Source organism: Crotalus tigris, unplaced genomic scaffold, assembly GCF_016545835.1.
Source record: "Crotalus tigris isolate CLP2741 ecotype Arizona unplaced genomic scaffold, ASM1654583v1 scf7180000018340.3345759, whole genome shotgun sequence".
Lineage (NCBI taxonomy): Eukaryota > Metazoa > Chordata > Lepidosauria > Squamata > Viperidae > Crotalus > Crotalus tigris.
In genome coordinates this window covers 2,196,477-2,216,478 of record NW_024096953.1, presented here as the reverse complement: position 1 = coordinate 2,216,478, position 20,002 = coordinate 2,196,477, and the positions used below count along the sequence as shown (strand labels likewise).

Here is a 20,002-nt window from a genome sequence, read left to right as displayed (position 1 = left end):
GTTCAGTCTGGAGACTAGGGGGAGAGACCATGAGAATTCCAGACCCCGTGAAGGAGGTCAGGAATTGTTTTTCAAGGCCGCATAAAATAGGAGCAGAACCAACTGGGGTAAATTGCAGCTGCCAAGTTTTCATTTAAGTGTAACAGAAGACTTCCTGATGGGAATATCCATTCAATTATCCAGGGCAATATTTCTCCACCTTGGCAAGTTGACCATGTGTTGTCTTCAACTTCTAGAACTGGATCCTAGAATTCTGAACTCTGGGCGGCTCCCAATTGAAAATGAACACAGCACACAAAGCCCTATTAAAAACCCATTAACAACATTAAAAGAACAAAAAACGTGGCCCAGAGTCAAACTTCCCAGGGCAATCTCAACTTAACCCAGTGTTGTGTTTGCATTTACACTAATTTTGTGGTTTGCATTTACACTAATTGACAGAGGAAGGAATCCCCAAGGGAGCAAAGAGGTGTCCAGCGGGAGGAAGGTGCGAGGGACAGTAAGGGGTCCAAAGCCCCCAGCTTGTAAACTGATTAAAGTCTAGTCAGTTCATGCCCTGCCTGTTAACTTGCCAGCGGGGCTTTGCAGGGAAGCTCACTTAGATGCCCTATTCAAAACCCCGGGCAATATTTCACTTTTAAGGCCAGGGCCAGAGGGCATCCTTGTTTGGCCGAATGCCTGGTAACGCCTGCCAGCTCGAGCTTGGCCAGCGGTCCGGCCCCTTTGGCAGAGGGTCTCTGCCCAGGGCTGGAGAGATCCTGCGGGTGGCCTAAAGGCTCGCTGCAACTCCCCAGGGACGGAGCAACCACGCCTCCTGCACGGCCACCTTTTGCAGCGGCTTCTCTCCCCTCTCCCGGCTAGTGCCAGCTCCCGGGCACCCGCCGCCACGCGCTCGCCCACGCTCTTTCCCAAGCCCGGGCAGAGGGGCGGGGCCCAGGCTCCGGGGCATCTCTCTCATTCGCTCGCTCGCTCCCGCCCCTCCCTCCCCGCGCACGCGCGGTGACACCCGAGCGGAGCCGTTGCCATGGCGCTGCTGCCCGCCCGCCTGGCCCGGGTCTCGCGCCGCGCGGCTTTCAGCGCCTCTCACCGGCTGCACAGGTGAGAAATGCGGTTGGGGGGGGCAGGAAGAAAGGACTCCTGGGCGCGTGCAGAGCACCGGGCGCCTCCGGCCGGAGGAGAAACGGCGCTCCCGCCTTCTCCTCTGGGGTGTGTATATGTGTGTGTGTGTGGGGGGGCGCAGATAGCAAAACGGGCACGGTGCCCCCCGAAGTGTGTGTGTGGGGGGGCTGTTCTTAGGCATATCTTTGAAGAATTAAGCGCCCCTCCCAGGCAACTCAGCGTAGCCGTTTGAACCCTTTAAAGCAGGGGTTCTCAACCTTGGCAACTTTAAGACTTGTGGACTTCAACTCCCAGAATTCCTCAGCCAGCAAAGCTGGCTGAGGAATTCTGGGAGTTGAAGTCCACAAGTCTTAAAGTTGCCAAGGTTGAGAACCCCTGCTTTAAAGGCAGGAGCGGCGCTGCCCACCAGGCGCCGGACTCCCTACACCCCCTACATCCCCACCCCTCCCAGACCCCCGCAGCCCCAAACGGTAGGGGGAGAGGAGGCTGGAAGGGCCCGGGACGCAGTGCTGCCCCTGCCCAGGTTTCTTTACAGAATCTGAAGGTTGGAAGGGGCCTTGGAGGTTATCTAGTCTATCTCCCTGCAGGGACAGGGTCCCTCTGAGCATTCCAGGACAAGGGTTGGCCCACCTGGGGCTGGAGCCCCCTCCCCAATCCCAGGGATGCCCCCCTCCAAGAGGCAAGCTGCCCCCCTGCTTTGTAGCTCCCCCATTCAGGAGATCCCTCCTTCTCCTGGATTGGGATCTGGTCCTGCCTCTGCGAAGCCAGCCCGGCTTCCTCTCCGCCCTCCTGGCTTGCTTTGGGCCCCCCTGTGGGGCCTCTGGGTTGGGGGTTCCCGCTTATGAAGCCCAGCCGGTCTATGGGTGAAGACTGGCGGGCCGGCCAGGGATGCCAGGGAGGGTGTCCACCCTCTTCAAGGTGCTTCAGGCAGTTGCACCCAACGCGACTCCTAGCGCTGCCTTTATTGTTAAGAAGACAATTTTAAAAAGAATCTCCTCTTCTGCCTTCTCTGCAGCCCGTCGCTGAGTGATGAAGAAAATCGGAAGCTTTTTGGAAAATGTAACAACCCCAATGGCCACGGCCACAACTATAAAGGTGAGAAGGGATGGCCTCCGTCTCTGAAATCAGGAGAAGCCGAGAGGAGGAAGGAACCTGATGCCCCATCATCCACAGAGCGATGAGCCTTTGGGATGAAAGGTCACCTATCCAGGGACCTTCAACCTGTGAAAATTACATTCCTGAGACAGACTTGATGTGTGCATGAGTGTGTGCAATTATTCATTTTGCACACTTGCAGAAGCCACTATACAGCATAAATTGTTTTCAAAACACTGCCGGTTACGAACTGCATAGGGCGACGTACAAGTATTACCAATTAATTCCAAGTAAAAATGTTACCTGAACAATTTTGTTACGTTGGCAAGCTAGTTGAATGATCAATGATTCAATGACCATTCAAAATTACCATAGTGGTAAAAGAGATATTCTGAAGAGAGAGAAATTCCCTGATAGTGGGCTCCATCATGAGCCCAAAAGCTTAGAAAACTAAACCTTTAGTCCCAGTAACCAACTTAGACTGGATCCTGTAGACTTATGACTGATCCTTGTAGTTGCAGACATTGCAACATCCTTGTGGTCGTATGATTGCAGTTTAGGTGCTTAGCGAACAGTTTGCAATTAAGATGTTGCAGCATCCTGCATTTACATGATTGTGATCTGCAATGTTCAGTGCCAACGTCCGACAAGCAAAGTCAATGGGGAAGCTGGCATAGGTTGCAAATGTTGATCATGTAACTGCAGGATGATGTGTCTGTGTGAGATCCCACCTAACAATGGCAAACGAGAGTACTGCAACTGCTGCATAACTCGGCACAGTTATGTGACACACTAAAACTGTGTCACTTAGCTGTGGAGTTCCAGGTCCCAATTACCATAAGGAAGCAAGGACTTCCTGTATTTGTTTTCAGATTTGTATTGATGATGATGAAATATAATGGAAAGCAGGAAGCTTTCTTAAATTCCTGGCGGAAGTTATCCATGTGGTATATTGTTAATATATTTATTTCCTTTGCTGATTATCTTAAGTGCAATCAACATCACAATCTGATCTTCTCTTGCTCCTTTTCATTTCTTCTAGTGGAAGTAACTGTGCAAGGAGAGGTAAGTGAAATGTTTTCAGATTCTAAACATTTGCATTTTCTTTCTATTTTTTCCAATAAGTTTATTAAAGATTGTATTGTACAAGTGAAACGTTTATGTTTATAGAATAAAGAAATACTTTTTAATTTTTTTAATTAAAGTGCAGAATAAGAAAACAAATAGAAAAACAAATCAGCCCCTTTGCCTCCAGTAAGTATAATTAATATTAACAACTTTAAAAATACAGCCAACAATCTCTTTATTCCATATCTCATTCCAGTTTCCATTTCTACACCCTTATCTTTCCTCTACTATTAAACAGCAAAAAGGTTTTAGAAATAATAACATAAATATTAGAAATTATATCTATCATACCCACTCTTTGTATTTCCTTTCTAGATCAATCCTCTTACAGGGATGGTGATCAACCTTACGGATCTCAATGCCTACATGGAGGTAAAAAAGCTCTTTTCATCCCAGAGGTTGCCAGCAGAGATGAGCCATGCACATGGACTTCATAGGCAGTCTGGGATCCACTGGGGGAATCAAGGCATACCAGGAAGTGCTGAGTGCAGTTTGATAACTTTAGCTTCTTCCTACGTGTGGGTGGAGGATAAGAAGCAAGGGAATGCTGTAGCCTTCCAAAGGAAAGCAAGAGATAGACCATTTTCTTGTCTCCTAAGATCTCACTGGTGGGAGGAGAGGATGAATTTTTACCCAAATAGAAAACATTAAAGAGAAGATGACAGGTTTATTTCATTTCTTTGCAAAAATGGCTACGGAGCTCTTGACTCATGCCATTGAATATTTATCTGCCACTTAGCTGTGTGAGGCAGTCTCCCAACGAGTCTGATTAATTTCGGAGTGTCTTTCATGGGCCTAAAAGCCTAATATCTCTGCCTTATAGGAAGCCATAATGGAACCTCTTGATCACAAGAATCTGGATAAAGACGTCCCCTACTTTGCAGATGTTGTCAGGTAGGGTGACTCTCTATTCTGGGCCCTGTGCAGGCCTATTTTCTAATCCTGAACCTGGAGAGTGCTTTTGAGGCTTTTTTTTTTCCTTACAGGTCTCTGAATTGCCTAAATTATTCAGGGAAATTTAATGTTACAGCAGGAGGAAAAAACTTGTAAAGGATTGCTCTAATTTTTTTCCTGGAAGGACTGCCTGCTTGCTCAGGAGATTTGCCAGTGGCAAAGAGATCTAGAAACTTGGTTTTTCAAAATCAGTGTTCTGGACTATTGGAGAAATCAAGACTGACTGTGTTTCATTCTACTGGTCCAGACAATCCCAACCTGATAGTCTTTAAGTAGTTTTGTGGCTGGAACTTAGAATTCCAGGCCAACACAAACAAGTAACCTCAACAATTGTCACTGTGCAGGAATCTGTGAAAGGAAACACCATAGCAGAAGCAGTTTTTCCCTCTGGTGCAGCCACAGAGCAGGAGATAAAAACATCACTAGCAAAGCAGCATAACTAATTCTCAGGTTTTTTCCCCCCCCCCAGTACTACTGAAAATGTTGCTGTGTTCATTTGGGACAATCTCCAGAAATGCCTTCCTACGGGGACCCTTTATAAAGTCAAAGTATATGAAACTGAGAAGAACATTGTGGTTTACAAGGGAGAGGGAGCTGCTTCCAAGAAGTGAGATGCTTGTGATTGTGCCGTCTGTGCCGTTAATTGTCAGTGAACAACTCAGTCAGTCTGTCAACCATCCATCCATCCACCAATGTATTATTGCACTTGTGATTGTAGATGTTGACCTCTTTGTTAAAGAATCATGTCAGTGAGTAGATATGAAGCAGATGTTTTATGCAACTTGGTGGTATCAAATTTTCCTGCTGTGCAAGCATTCAGTTTGATCCGAGTAAGAAAGATAGCAATTCTTTGTTCATTACTGTTTGTTCCTGTTTCAAGAGAAAGTCACTGCTTTTTCAATGATGATAAGTGTAAATCCCAGGGCTTATTTGAATACAGTAGGGAATTTTCCTGGTCCCAAGCAGCTTATTTCCCTTTCCCGAACTACTGCAGTGAATTTACTGCATAATTAAGCCAATTGCTATAATTAAGGTCATTCCCGTACTCTTTTATGCAAGTTATGGTTGTTCAGTTGCTAAGTCGCGTCCGACTCTTTGTGACCGCAGGGACCACAGCATGCCGCCCCCTCCCCCCTCCACTGTCTCCTGGAATTTGCCCAAATTCATGTTCATTGCGTCAATAACATTATCTACCCATTTCATGCTCTGTTGTCCCCTTGTCTTTTTGCCTTCCACCATCTTTCCCAACACCAGGGTCATGTTTTATGCAAGAATGCTAGCTAGAAAGCTCCAGCTCTGGGTTCTCCCACAAACTCAGTAAACATCCCTCAGCAAGCCTTTTCTCAGTTTCATCTGGGGCTGGTCTGCTTGTGTGGCAGCAATTTTACCGCATTTTTAAAAAGGACATTCTCAACTGCGTAGATATATCTCATGTGATATTTTGGGGGGAAGCAGTACAAAGATGTCTGCCCTTGCCTTCTGGATGGTTTTTTATTTTTACTTCTAACTTAGCCAACAATCCTGGGATTTCCTGGCAGTCTCTCATCAATGTACTAGCCAGGTCTGATTAATTGGGGAGGAAGGGGATGCAGTGAGTCACTGTCGACCTGACACGACCCACGTCTGAAGCCTCACGCAGCCTTACAGTATTATTGAATATGTAAACTCTGCCTAATCAAATGTTCCATAAACATTATGGATGAATGTGATTCCCACTGAGATTTAATTTCCTGTGGTCAGCTGTCATTAAATGCTGTATTTGCAACTGAATTTTGAATGGTTTTCTTATAAAGAAAGCAGAAGTAATAGCTGTAGGTGACAGTCAGGATTTTAGGTTAATCTTCCTCAACACCCTTCATTCCATTAGCCAATATGGCTGGGAAGATTATCATTATTGTGCGTGTATTGCTCCATTGTGAAACATTCTGTTTTAAGTGTTAAAACATTAACTTAGGACTTTTAGTCCCAAGTGCTGCTGTTATCACTGGGACCATTTTGGCTTTTTCTTTCAACGTCCTCTCTAGTTCCTCCTTCAGGCCGTGGTACTTCTCCAGCTTCTCATCCTCCTCCTTCCTTATATTGTTGTCAGTTGGCACCACTACATCTATCACCACTACTGTCTTCTGGCCCTTGTCTACTGCCACAGTGTCTGGCCGGTTGGCCAGTCCCAGCCTGTCTGGCTGGATCTGGGAGTCCTACAAGACCCTAAACATTCTCCACGATACTCTGTGGGATCTTGATGTGAGGCTTAGGAGAGTCTAAGCCAGGGATGGGGAACCTTGGCTCTTTTAGGACTTGTGGACTTCAACTCCCAGAATTTCTGAGCCAGCGTGGCCTAAGCTCATACACTGTGCAGGTACCCGTGTCCTTGCTGCCACACCTTCCTCAAAAAGCATCACGGAGGATCATTCTCTCCTATTACACTTGGCAGCTATGGGGATTCTTTGAATGGTCAAGGCAGCATTGCATGCAGAAGTCCAGTCCTGCCCCTGTCATGGATGGCCTCAGACCAGTCTTGTGATAAACTGTGGTTGTCCTTCTGCCCAAGGGAGTAATTCCCCTCACCAAGGGGATCTGGCCCAAGAAGATGAGTCATATTGCAAACTGGGAAATTATTAGAATGTTGTCTTATGAGAAGATGAGCAATTCGCTTTGTAAAATAATTTTATTGTGTATGCTTTACAAGGGAACCCCCCCACAACACACACTTCATTCCATTTAGGCTGAGATGGAACAAAATTTCAATTAGTATGGTACAAAGGAGGAGCTGGTCAGCCCCCGAGCATTGGACAATGGTTATTAACATGAAATGAAGGCAGGACATGTGGGGTGTATGTGTGAGCATGGCTCTTTGTGCATAATAAGGCAGAGCTATGTGGCTAAGCAACGCGTTATGGGAGTGAATCTGCAGAAATCTGCATTAAGCCCAATAGTCCCCCCCCCTTCCTGCCTAGTCTAGAGAAAGGAAGGACTAGGACTGACATGATAGCAATATTCCAATATTTGAGGGGCTTCCACAAAGAATAGGGGTCATCTTATTTTCCAAAGCACCAGAAGGCAAGACAAGAAAGAAAGGATGGAAACTAATCAAGGAGAGAAACAATTAAGGAGAAACTTCCTGACAGAGAGAACAATTAACCAGTGGAAAGACTTGGCTTTAGAAGTTGTGGGTGCTTCATGGAGGTTTTTAAGAAGAGACTGGACAGTCACCTGTCTGAAATGGTATAAAATCTCCTGCTTGAGCAGGGGTTGGACTAGAAGACCTCCAAGGTCCCTTCCAGCTCTATTCTGATTGACATTGATTGACTGCCCAGCTCCTTTGGAATTCATAAACTTCATTGCCTTTTAAATGGATGGTGTTCAGTTTTGTTTATTCAATACTCAGCAAAAAAATCCTCTGGCCCATCAAGCTATTATGCTAATAATCCTGGCATTATAAGACTGCCCAATTAAATGTGTGGGACAGGCATCTTAAAAGAAGATTCATTTCAGAAGCTTACAAAGATGAGGGACATTTCACTTCCCCTCGCCCCATGCTTTGTAGCCTGCTAGGTCCAAATGTTCCACACCCAGCCATTGAGCATGTGACCTACATGTACAGATGCGCCTTAGCAAAAGCAGCTATTGTAGTTCCTTGCAGCAGTTGAGTTCATCTTGGCAGGGTCTTCTCGGGGTTGCCAGACTGTCAGACAGAAAAGCCTTAATCAGTCATTAATAGACACATAGAGATAAAGCACATTTACACCCCATTCAAAACAGACAGTGAAAAAGCTGAGAAAGAAACAGACAAGGTCACATCATCTCCAGCAACTAACTCCTAGATAAGTGGAGATTAACTCCAGACAAACAGAAGGATACTATAACTACCCAGGAGAAAACCAAACACCTACCAAAACTGGCAGGGTAAGTTACTGTATATAAATGGAGCAAACCCCACACTCCCTTGCACTGATGATGCTACTTAGTCAGGTAATGAAACATCTGCAAGAAAGCCACCAAGCTCAGAGAGCACCAACAGATTTAGAAACAGCCCTGGAAGGAATTCTCACCTGTGCTCCCCAACTTTCATTCGCAAGAGGGGTTTTTAGTTGCCCTTAAAAACAACAAAGTTCCTGTCTGATTCGTAGATCTTCACTTTGTAGAGGCAACCCGAGGGAAGGATTTTTTCCATGCTGTTCCAGATGTACATGGCTAAATTCTCCGTCGAGCTGTGGAGGGGCAGAAGGATGGAGGAGAAAAGGGAGGTCAGAAGCTATTCTGGAGAAGCACTTTTAATTGCTCGATGTCCCTCCTGTTGCTTTTGGCTACTGTTTGGCCACGGAGATCAGCTCCGTCATTCCCCAAGATGGCACCCCGTGGATGCCAGTGGGTGGCCACCACTCCGTTTCCTGAGCCAGCTCATCTTCTCCAGCTCCTACCTTGTAACGTTGGCAAAGTAATCCACGTCCTCGTCCAGGTTCTTGTGATCAAGAGGCTCAGTGATGGCCATCTGAGGACAGAAGCATAAACAGGTGACATTTTGTTTTCCCCAAGATGGAAATGTTCTGTATTCAAAGGCATTAGGCAGTGGTTCTCCACCTGTGGGTCGGGACCCCATTTGGGGTCGAACGACCATTTCACGGGGGTCGCCAAACAACGCAGTCCGCCATTTTTTTCCCCCTTTTCCTTAGCTGTGCTACTCCCTTTTATTCTATTGGCTTTTGAAAGCCAATAGAATTAGACTCTATTCAAGAGAGTCTATTCTATTGGCTTTCAAAAGCCAATAGGAATTGTCCAGGCTGTCTCTGCCCTGCTGAGCCCGCCAAAAGTCCCCTTCTGCAAACGGTGCTGCACCAGTTGAGTAGTCCTTGACTTATGACCGGTTGAGTAGTCCTCGACTTACGACCGGTTGGGGGGTCACGGCATTAAAAAGGTTGAGAACCACTGCATTAGGGACTGAAAAGAATACACGTGAGGTAAAAACAAATATATTAGGCTAGAACAGGTAGTCCTCAACCACAGTGGAGCCCAACATTTCTGTTAAATGGGTTTTGCCCCATTTTATGACCTTCCTTGCCGCAGGTGTTAACTTGAATCCCTGCAGGTGATAAGTTAGTAACCTGGTTTGTTCAGGTTACTGGCTCCCGCCTTGACTTTGCTTGTCAGAAGGTTGCTAAAGGGGATCACGTGACCTTGCGTCACTGACCGTCATAAATATGAACCAGTGGCCAAGCGTCTGAATTTTGTTCACCTGATTGAGGGGATGCTGCAAAAGTCGTAACTGTGAAAATTGGTCCTAAGTCACCTTTTTTAGTGCTGATGTAACTTTGAACGGTCACTAAATGAACTTTTGTAAGTTGAGGACTATCTGTAGATGGGGACAGGAGAAAAACAGAACCCCGGCTTTCGGATTCATGTTTTGTCCACTGATTTCCGAAAAGCCAACGTTTTTTTTAAAACATGTTTTTCCCGGGAAATGAAGTGGATGCTCCTGCACCCAGGTAAATCGGGCCCCCTCCCCTCCTTCCCCCCCCTTAGCAAACGCTTTCAACAGAAGCAGGCCGGCAGGTTTTATTCCAGCACAGAACCTTTTTAGGTAGTGTTTAAAGCACCAGGCAAGAGGGCGGACGATCATGAGTTCAAGCCCTGCCCCAGCCATGAAAGCCGGTTGTCTATCTTTGGGGCCAGTCCCTCTCTTTCAGCCCAATCTACCTCACAGGGTGGTTGTTGTGGGGAAAATAAATGTGAGACGCAAATAAAGTACCTCCATGTATTCATGTAGTTTGCAAATGTTCATGAGCATGCCGCTGATGGGATTGATCTGCAGGGGAAATTTTTTTCCTTTTAACAGACACAAAAAGATTTACGAGGAAACCGAAATGCACAACAGCCAACTCTACAGGAACCGCACCACATGCAGGAAGGGTAGCGTCTGTCAGAGGCTGCGAGCCGCCACACGGGGACTGCATCCCAGCCACGCAGCTGGCCCTGCCTTCCCCCTAGCTCCCTTTCCCAAAGACATTTTTTCACGAGGCAACGGGACTTTCTTGTCCAGTTGCCTCTTGAAAAAGCATCTTTGGGATAACGATGACCTGGATGACTGAGAATCTCCATAGATGTCTAATTCTCCTTCATTTTTATTCCCACTTTCCTTGTTCATCTTCAGCACGGTGGCGTCTATCAAGTCCTCGCTTATACGGGGGGGGGGTCCTTTCTCCCACTTGGAATAGCTTTTTTTTTTTCCTCTAAAGAAAAAGTAGAGGAACTGAACCTTCAGACACGCTTCCTCTGCTGTGATGGTGATCATGATGTAAGTGGGAAAAAATAAGGGGAATAACTAGTTGGCTAACAAAAACCACAGAAACGTTTGAGTTATTGCAAAAGGCTTCTCAGGTCCGGAGAAGACCAGTAAAAATAACGAGGGGGGCTGGAGGCTAAAACGTACGAAGAACGGTTACAGGAATTGCGTGTGTCTAGTCTAGTGAAAAGAAGACTGTTGCAGTATTTGAGAGGCTCCTACAAAAACGGGGTCAAACTATTTTTCAAAGCACCGAAACACAAGAAACAGTGCCTGGAAACTAACCAAGGAGAAAAACAACCTAGAACAGTGTTTCCCAAACTTGACAATTTTAAGGCATGAGGACTTCAACTCCCAGAATTCCACAGCCAGCAACGCTGGCTGTGGAATTCTGGGAGTTGAAGTCCACATGCCTTAAAATTGTCAAGTTTGGGAAACACTGACCTAAAAATAAGGAGAAATTTCCTTAACGGTCAGAGCAGTCAACGAATGGAATAGCTTGCCTTAAGAAGTGGTGGTTGCTCCATCACCTGAAGGCTTTCAAAAAGAGGCTGGACAACCATTTGTCTGAAATGCTTGAGCAAGGGCTTGGACTAGAAGACCTCCAAGATCCCTTCTAACTTTATTATTCTATGTTTTTTTCTATGCCACCCCAGGAGCATCCAGAAGAGAGGGCATGGCAGAATCCCCACAGGCTGCTGCCACGTACCCCTGGATGCCAGTTCTTAGAAAAATAATAATGAAAACTTGCTCGGTGCCCAGCAGGGGGGGGGGGGTGAGATTTCCGATGGCTAAAAAGCTGAAACTGGAAAAACTGAATTAAGTGATGGAAATTCTAATTTGAGACCTACAAAGAGGCCAGACTTGGAAAAAGGGCCGAACTAAAAGACACTGGAGCCAAACCGATGAAATGGAGCCTTGGCCAGCTGCTCCTCATTCTTAAGCCTTGCACTCCCGAAGTGTGGAGGAATATAAAAATGTTACTCACCTTCCCACGTATAGTGACCGTCACTGTGTGGCCGAGAAAGAAGAGAAAAGAAAGTACAGTTAAGTCATTAGCTGCAATCCTGCTTCTCTCCCTCAAGGTGGAAGCAAATGTTGAAGAAACAGGCGGTAGCAAGAGATTAACCAAGGAATGGCCACTTTTCCAAGCCCAACGGCCTGCTCCCCTTCCCCGCCAGGGAAACGGATCCAGGGATTCACGCCCCTTCCCCAAAGCCAAGCTGTCCTCTGCCCTGCTCCTCAACCACGCCCAGCACCTTGATAATTGTGTCCGTGGCTGTGATTGCATTTCCCAAAGGTGATCCTGTTTTCATCTTTGCTCAGATGTTTGCTGAAAGACAGTCGGGTGGAGGAGAAAAGAATAACCATGTTTCAGTAGAAAGAGAGAAGGAATTTTTGCAGGGAGAGATCTCATCCTAGCAGCTGATCCCAAAGCCAAGCCAGCATACCTTTAAGTACTGGAGATTGTCAGTTTCTGGAAATATAATTGGCTGAATTATCTGAAATTCCACCTTCTTCTGTCCACCCTGTCAGCCAATTATATTTCCAGAGAAATATATTTCCCACAGATGTGCTGTAGCCCTCATAGGGAGTGGAGGAGAAAGGCAAGGGGAAGCATGGGTGGTAAAACTCTTTAGCTTTTATGGGATGAACGTGACATGCGGACCTCTTCTCTGAAGTTTGGGAAGCAGATATTTAAACATAAATGGTATAGGATCTCCTGCCACGGGCAAAGGGTTGGACTAGAAGACCTTACTCTTTTATGTTCTAATTAGTTGGACATCCTTGCCCTTTGATACAAGGTTGGTTGAGGTTTGCCTTTCATCTCTGCAGTGGCTCTTCGCCCAGATCCAGCGTTGGCCAGTTCAGACTGTGGCTGAGCAACTAAGCCCAAAGTAGCCCTTCTACTAATCTTCTCAAGGTTCAGATTCCCACACCCTGTGTGGGTCTCTGGCAACCCTTACCTGTTCAGTTTGTGGGCGGCTGCAAAAGTTGTAGTGCGGGATAGGAAAATGGTCTTGTCCTCCATATTCCTTTCAGGAGCCCAGCTCATAGGAGAAGCTCTGCCCAGGGACTGGTTAAATAACCCCACCAGCCCTCATGTGACCAAGATCTGAATGCAAAAAGAATCGGTCTAAGGAGCGTGATGTCTCCTTATGCCTTCCTCGCATCCAGGAGTTAATTCAGCATATCTCCTTATCTCTGACCCCTAGGCGAGCTACAATTCTTATCTTAAATAAGGGTCATCTAAGGCAAGGTGAGTTTGGCTGAATTCCCCTTGGACACCAGGATTGGTTCAACGTGAAGCCTTTAAGATGCCCTACTTGGCTAAACTTTAGGCTGAAATGTTTGGAAAAGGAGACAGTGTTTGGGTTTCTGGATTAAGTCCAGGGCTTCCTTCTCAAATAGGATCACGCACGTTGGGGCTGTCGGAGTACTCTGAATGTGTTCTTGTGCACAGAGAAGACGTTTATTATGCTAGTAATACCCACAGATGAATATGAATGTTTAGATGTGACATTAGATGAATTTTTTTTATTATTCTTGACAGGTCTTCATTGCTTTGTATGGAGAGTTTATAAAATCAGCTTTACATTAGATCAGTATATCTGGATTTATTTTCTGTAGTGAGGAAAGGGTTAGGATATGCAAAATTCTTAATAGTGTTTGCAGTTTCCTAGGCAACAAGAACATTGGAAAACCAACTAAGTGTTCCTTTTCAAACTTGGAGGGAGGAAAACTACTCTTCAACATTTCTCACTCAGATGAATAGTTTGTCCATATCTCAGGCACCCAGTATCCGTAATCTCTCTGGAGAAAGCTTCATCTTGTGAAGAATGCCAGGTGCTACCAGCTGCAGGAAATGTATGGAGGAACTTAGTTAGTTCAAAGAGACTGCTCAATTAGATCTAAGCTAGTTTTGAGTTGGAAAAACCATTCTCCTTTAGTCTAAGGGTCTCCTGTGGTATTCTTAGCAAAATGGCCTAGAAGAAGTGACAGAGAGTATCCTTTAAATCTGAAAGCAATCAGTAGTGATAACAGTAGCACTTAGACTTATGTACCATTCCATAATGCTTTACAGCACTCTCTGAATGGTTTATAGAGTCAGCATATTGCTCCCAACAATTTTACCAATCTAGGAAGGATGGAAGGCTGACTCAACCTGGAGCCAGTCAGGATTGAACTCCTGGCAGTGGGCAGATTTAGCCTGCAATACTGCATTCCAACCATTGGGCCCACCATGGCTGGAAGAGAACTGGACCGGTCCTACCATTGTGCAGTTTCCTCAAGCAACAGATTGGGGACACCGAGGTGTTGGAGATGGAAATAATATACCTTGAAGTTTCAGTTCTGCCTATGGGGACAGGTTGAGAGTCCCTTAGGTTGTCTTCTCCGCAGGCATGGCAAAGTTCATTCTGTCTATGCTGAAGCTCTGGATCATTGTTGGAACATGTGGATAGTCTACAGCAGGCCTGTCAAACTCGCAATGTCACGTGATGTCGCGCGATGTATCACAACTTTTTCCCCATTGCCGCCAATAGGGTGGGTGCAGTTTCAGCGTGACGCATTTGGCCCGTGGCCTGGCAGTTTGATAGCCTGGTCTACAAAGTCAAGCACAGTCTTGGTAGTTCGTTTTCGAGACCTCCCCAAACAGTCTCCCAAATATTTCCTCCTCTTCCGTCTTCCTCCTCCTCTCAATGTGATGCCTATTTGGTATTCATGGTGCACAAGATGTTTTCAAGTCCCAGTCATGCACCCCTTCGTTCCCAGCCTTGTGACCAACCTGAAAGCACAGCCACATGCCAGCTGTTTTCTTTACAAAGAACAATCTCAGCCACCACTTCTGTTGAAAAAAGTAGGCTTGCTGCATCAAATGGGCATTTTAATGCTTATTGCATAATGATCACTTGGTGGAAAAATCAACTGTGTCATCAGAAAGGGGGAGGAAAAGCCCCCCCTTCCTTGAAATTCGTCTCCTTTAGATCAAGGTTGGCCTTGCAAAGATCTTTGGAGCCCTGGGAAAACACAAATCTCTCATCCAGAACAGTGGTTCTTAACCTTTTTTGAACGAATCGCCCCCTTGAGTCAATGAGGACGTTGTCATCGTCCCCTCCCCCAATATAACCTCTCAAACATAGGAAATAATTCTTCAATTTATGCAAACACATTTTTTGTTTTCTTTAAAATTGTCGTCAGGACATATGATGCAAATAATTTATTTCCAGTCTTTTTCCCATATCTCAACTGTGTGAAAAATTTTGGTGCCACCGTCACTTTATTCCCAAACTTCGTAATACATGTATTTCATTATTATCTTATTTATTCAAGACAGTTAAATGTAATGACCACTGAAAACAAAATTCAATTGCAAGAAAGTGAAATGCCCGAAAAGAACAACAGTAACATTTAATGATTGAATTACAAGTGAAATTTAAGATGCAAAAAGAAATATAAAAAGGGCATAAGAACAAACCGCAATGCAGGAACTAAGAATTTCAAGACAAAAACTCTGAAACTAAATTAAGATTCGAAGAAAGTACATATAGTCATGCACACTGTAAAAAGGATTAAAAAGACACAAAGAAAATATAATATCGAACTGGAGTTTACACTAAAAAGTACAATACAAAGAGACACAAAACAGCATGTGATGTTTCGAAAGAAGTGCTCCCCCCTCCATCACTGCCCATTCTGGCCAATGGCGCGCCACTGTATGGGTAGAGCAAGGGTAAGCAACCCAAAACACTCAAAGAGCCACTTGGACCCGTTTCCCACCGAAAACAAAACACCGGGAGCCGCAAAACCCTTTTGACATCTAAAATGAAGATAACACTGCATATATCCTTTTTTACCTTTATTATATATATATCTTCAGTGTTATCTTCATTTTAGATGTCAAAAGGGTCTCTCTCTCTCTCTCCCTCCCTCCCTCCTGCTCCCTCTTTCTGCCTTTGGTCTGCCAGTCCTCTTCTCCCACTCAGTGTGTGTGTGTGTGTGTGTGTGTGTGTGTGTGTGTATGAGAGAGAGAGGGGGGGAGGGAGAGGGAGAGAGAGGCGCTTGCTCTTCCTCTCTCTCTTTCCTCTCTCTCTTTTTCTCTTTCCCCTCTCCCTTTTTGTCTCTTTCCTCTCCCCCTTCTTTCTCCAGGTGAGGGGGGAGAGAGAGAGAGAGAGAGAGAGATTATGAATGGCAGAGGGCACCGAAGGGGCAAGGAGGGGGGGGCAGGAGGCAGCAGAAGACCCCCTGTTGCTGCTGGAGGCACCCAGCTCCACTGCCCGCCGGGCCTGCGGGGATGCCCCAGCTCACGGTCACATTGGCAGGCCGTCCCACATGCCGCTGGCGTCCCCAGGCTCAAGTCAGGGCCACGGGGCATCCGCGGAATGCCCCACTCATTGGCTGCATCGCCAAGCCTCCCCTAGCGCTGCCGGCATCCCCAGGCTTAAGTCGCAGGGCATCCGCGGAACGCCCCCCTGTCAGCTGAGTTGACAAACCTTTTCCTGCGCCGCCGGCATCCTCGGTTGGAACCGGGGCAACCATCCACCTCCCGCTGTTGTGCTGGAGGAGCTGGGGCCGCTCCGCACCGTGCGGCGCTCCCTGCGATCCGCAACCCACCAGCATCGCCCAGGGAGTGATGCCACTGCCGGTTCCCCCCCAGCCAGGACTGTCGTCCGGGGGGCAGCAGGAAGAAGAAAGGGAGGAGGGCAAGGAAGCCGGGCCCCAGGATCTGGCCAGGGCTCTTCTGCTGCTGGTTGGAAAATGCCTTCCCCCTCCCTTTCCCTCCCCCTCATCTTCTGCTCAGCTCACATTCTTCGCTGACAAAGCAGACAGGACTCCAGCGCGCCTTCCCGGCCAGCTGGGCCAACAGTCCCGCGGCTGGGGATTCCAGGGGCTGCTCTCCCTCGGGATTGCGGCTTATGGGAAGGCTGGCCTGCTCATCTGAGGCTCTGGCGGGCTGTTACCAGCGGGGATCCCGGGGCTTCCCCACGCGGTTCCCCGGCCACATGCACCTTGGACGGGGCCAGCCAGGGAAAGGGACTTCCTGGCCGCGCTTTTCCCAGGGGGCGGGGCACCTGGGCGCAGGGTCAGTCAGGAGCCCTGCGAGAGGGCAAATCCGCATGAGAGAGAGAGAAAGAGAGAGAAGCACAAGTGTCTGTCTCTCTCTGCAAATGGCGGAGGAGGCTTGGAGCCACGGGAAGGCTCAAAGGTGTCCCCAAAACCTCTTGCTCCATCGCCCCCATATTGCCCCCTTTTCCTTCCTTCGCCCCTGCGTCGCCCCTTTTCGTTCCATGGCACCCCTGAAAAATGAAATTGCCCCCTGGGGGGGCGGTATCACCCAGGTTAAGAACCACTGATCCAGAACACCTTTGGTTCGACAGGAGTGATAAGCCCCCATGCCCACAAGGGACAAACGGATGGAAAAGCTGAAGGAATCAGCGGAGGGCCAAGTGAATTGAAAAGGACATGTCCAGCTTTGTATCTGCGTGGGATCTCCTTCTGGACTTCATGCTGGGGACAAAAAAAAATGCAATTATGACTTTGGGATTTGCTGATTAGATTGTTGTTACAGGGATGGCTAGTAGTCTATAGCAGGGCTTTCAACCTTTTCACCCATTGTACCACTTAGGATATGGCAACATCCGAATGCCACCAGTCGCCTAGCAAGGTGTCAAAAACTTGATGACCCCCCCCAAAAAAGGAAAAAAGTGATAAAATACAGGTAGTCCTCGACTTACAACAGTTCGAAGTTACAATGGCACTGAAAAAAGTGCCCCCAAGCCACAGCCGAGCAAGACACCTGCCTGCCCGCCTGGCCACGCTCGTCCTCCTGTCTGAGGTTTTCATTGTTGTGAGCATTTCTGTTGAGGATTGGCAGCGGAAGTGGGGTGGGGGTGTTTGGTTTTTATTCCCCCCATCTGCTGGGTGGTTGCAGCAGGTTTTGGTCACTTCACATGACCCTGGGACACTGTGACCATCATAAATATGAATCAGTTGCCAAGCATCTGAATGTAAATCACAAGAACGTGGAGATGCTGCAACATTTCAGCTGATCGGTGCTTCTTCTGGGCTCAGCAGTAGCGCCAGGATCAGTGCTGCTTTCCAGCTGATTGGCGCTTCTTCAGGGCTCAGCAGAAGTACCAGGATCAGTGCCGGGCTACAGCTGGAGCCTGGCACTGATCCTGGTGCTTCCGCTGAGCCCTGACAGCCCTGCAGCTTCAGCCATCTCTTGCTCAGGCTTGTGTGGTGGCTGCCACCGGTTCAGCTTATTCCCCTTCCCCACTACCACTTTTCTAGGATGGTCACGTACCACTTGCCAGGTGCCAATGTACCACAGGTGGTACCCGTACCACTGGTTGAAAAGCTCTGGTCTATAGTAAGTATGCGAAAGTAAACAGTCAAGGTGATAATCTGACTACTTTTATTCTATTGCACTGAAAAGAGTTGGAAGTTAATGCTTTCTTTTCTCCTCCCCCCCCCTCCCCCCACACTTCTTTCCCTGTATTTCCTGCCCTGTTTCCCTATATTTTCATTTTATTTCATAAATATATATTCATATATATAAAGTCCAATGCTGTTTCAGAATACTTGGGTGACTTATGAGAACAGTGATCATCAGCCATTCTGGTGTGGTAGGGCTGCCTGGTCCTGCTAAGCGATATGCCAACGAGAGGGCTCACTGCTCAGAACAGGCTCTCCTTTGGGGCAGGACTGAAATATGAGTTGATGGGTGGGCTTTGGGGGACACATCAAATCCAGCCTGGGAACCACCCCACAGCCTGGAGCATTTTAGGAGAAGGAAGCAAAATTGTGACCAGCCTTTTGGTCCCATCACCTCCCTGTTTTCTGTCTGGGTTGCAAGCCGGGAGCAGGTGGCTCTTGAACCTTTCAGGGAAGACCTCTTTGGGCTCGAAGGTGCCCCTGGAGGCCCATCAAGACCAGCACGCTCACAACAACATGTTGATCTTTTGTGTGGTCATCAGCTGGGGAGTTCCTCACCACGTAGCAGTTTCTATTTTTTCCATCTCAGCCAGTTTTACCAGGAGAGGAATTCATAATGCTAACAATGATAACCCTCGTCAACATCATCAACTGGAGGATTAGAATTTGAGAAGAGTTCCTGGTGGGAGATGACCGATTTAAGCTTGCCGGGGAGCTCACCTTCACCTCTCCTTTCTCCGCAAAGAAAAAAGGTCTTTAGAAAGTAGCCAAAGGAGACTGGGAAATAAAGGATGCAGACATGGTTGCATTTTTAAAGAACATGTTGTACCAAGGAAGCTAGATATTAAAACAAGCAGGGTCTAGAACTGGGAAGGGCGGTCTGTAGAATAATTGGGAATAATGATTCTGCAAATGGCCAGGATCCGATGACTGGTTCTTCTTTGGCCAGAGAAGCAATAACCCCTGATCTGTTCCAGGGACTTTGCAGAAGAATTTCATTTGGGTTGTTTTTTTTTTCCCTGCCCTTGTTACAATCTTGAACTTTATTTATTAATCACATTTATATGGCTGCCCGTCACAGAAATTGATTCAGAATACAAGAAATGTCATGAGTACTGGTAAGATTTAGGCAGCCAAGGATATGGTGGATTGTGGAGTATTGGACAGCAGGATGGTTAAAAACCTCTTTTTAAAATCTCCGCTCTCTCAAATGCAATGAAGCATTTTGGTTGCCCTTCATAAGTTCTTACTCAGCTGTGGGTATTCAGCTTTTGTTTTTTTTTTTAAAAAAGTCCTATAGGTGAATGCTTCGGGGCTTTTGAATTCTCATTTTTAATTTTAAGTGTTTCTGTTTTGTTTTAATTTACTACAAAACTTCCTAGCTGGGAACACAATAACTTTCCATCCCTGTTTCAAGTTGGTCCTAATCGGGCCTCCAAAATCTGCCTATAAAAATCCCCCCCAGTAGAAACACTGGGTGGGGTGGAACACGGACATCCAGGCGTCATCCAAAGACCCTCCCCATGTAGACACCAGATAAAAAATAGAAAGGCGGATGGAGAGTTCTGTCTTGCCTACCTAGGAAAGTCAAATGCTTGGAAAAGCAGAAGAACCCGCTGTGCTAATGGAGAAAGAAGGACCTGCTGGGCAACCGCACCGGTCCCACGCCAAGTCCTGGAGAAACCCCTGGATGAAGATCTCCCAACCATCAGAGACAACAGTCCCCCCTCAATTCCAAGTTAAAGTTAAAGCTGAAGGCACCTTTTGCCCAAATACTTGGAAACAGGACCTAAAACCCCATTGATTAAAGACTATATAGTGTTTACAGTCATTTCGTGAATGCACACCCAGAATATAAACAATCAGGTGAAACCTACTAGACTTTTGAGCTTGATTGAAGGCCGAATCCCCATTTCTAAACCCTGCTTCTTTTTCCCAGCTAGGGAGTGTGTTGTAAACCAGCTGAATCCAGTGATGTGTGTTTCTTGGGTT

At 46.9% G+C, this 20,002-nt stretch overlaps 2 protein-coding genes across 4 annotated transcripts; one reads left to right on the top strand and one right to left on the bottom strand.

Moving 5' to 3' along the window:
- The first annotated feature begins 953 nt into the window (after nt 1-953).
- On the top strand, nt 954-6,066 carry PTS (6-pyruvoyltetrahydropterin synthase). Of its 3 annotated transcripts, none has more exons than XM_039350541.1 (6): nt 954-1,098; nt 2,135-2,214; nt 3,257-3,279; nt 3,658-3,714; nt 4,166-4,236; nt 4,766-6,066. In XM_039350541.1, the coding sequence occupies exons 1-6, from the start codon at nt 1,025-1,027 to the stop codon at nt 4,905-4,907; spliced, it is 447 nt and encodes a 148-aa protein (XP_039206475.1). In that variant the 5' UTR covers nt 954-1,024; the 3' UTR covers nt 4,908-6,066. The 3 variants fall into 3 exon arrangements, with proteins under 3 accessions (XP_039206475.1, XP_039206474.1, XP_039206476.1); XM_039350540.1 differs by having other exon boundaries at nt 1,078-1,206; XM_039350542.1 differs by lacking the exon at nt 4,766-6,066 and adding an exon at nt 4,329-4,759 and having other exon boundaries at nt 1,078-1,206.
- A 1,405-nt stretch (nt 6,067-7,471) lies between these two features.
- On the bottom strand, nt 7,472-13,654 carry LOC120311255 (6-pyruvoyl tetrahydrobiopterin synthase-like). Its single transcript, XM_039350543.1, has 7 exons — nt 12,541-13,654; nt 11,833-11,906; nt 11,562-11,584; nt 10,040-10,096; nt 8,715-8,785; nt 8,346-8,504; nt 7,472-7,978 (listed from the first exon to the last, which is right to left on the bottom strand). The coding sequence occupies exons 1-6, from the start codon at nt 12,627-12,629 to the stop codon at nt 8,381-8,383; spliced, it is 438 nt and encodes a 145-aa protein (XP_039206477.1). The 5' UTR covers nt 12,630-13,654; the 3' UTR covers nt 7,472-7,978; nt 8,346-8,380.
- Nucleotides 13,655-20,002: the final 6,348 nt, after the last annotated feature.

Excerpts from the sequence above, each read along its gene's own strand:
- PTS (XM_039350540.1), top strand. The coding sequence starts at position 1,106 with ATGCGGTTGGGGGGGGCAGGAAGAAAGGACTCCTGGGCGCGTGCAGAG. Across the intron at positions 1,207-2,134 it reads CTCCCGCCTTCTCCTCTGGG|CCCGTCGCTGAGTGATGAAG; the intron begins GTGTGTATATGT and ends CCTTCTCTGCAG. Across the intron at positions 3,280-3,657 it reads AAGTAACTGTGCAAGGAGAG|ATCAATCCTCTTACAGGGAT; the intron begins GTAAGTGAAATG and ends TTTCCTTTCTAG.
- LOC120311255 (XM_039350543.1), bottom strand. The coding sequence starts at position 12,629 with ATGAGCTGGGCTCCTGAAAGGAATATGGAGGACAAGACCATTTTCCTA. Across the intron at positions 11,907-12,540 it reads GCCGCCCACAAACTGAACAG|CAAACATCTGAGCAAAGATG; the intron begins GTAAGGGTTGCC and ends ACTGTCTTTCAG. Across the intron at positions 11,585-11,832 it reads CCACGGACACAATTATCAAG|TGACGGTCACTATACGTGGG; the intron begins GTGCTGGGCGTG and ends TCGGCCACACAG.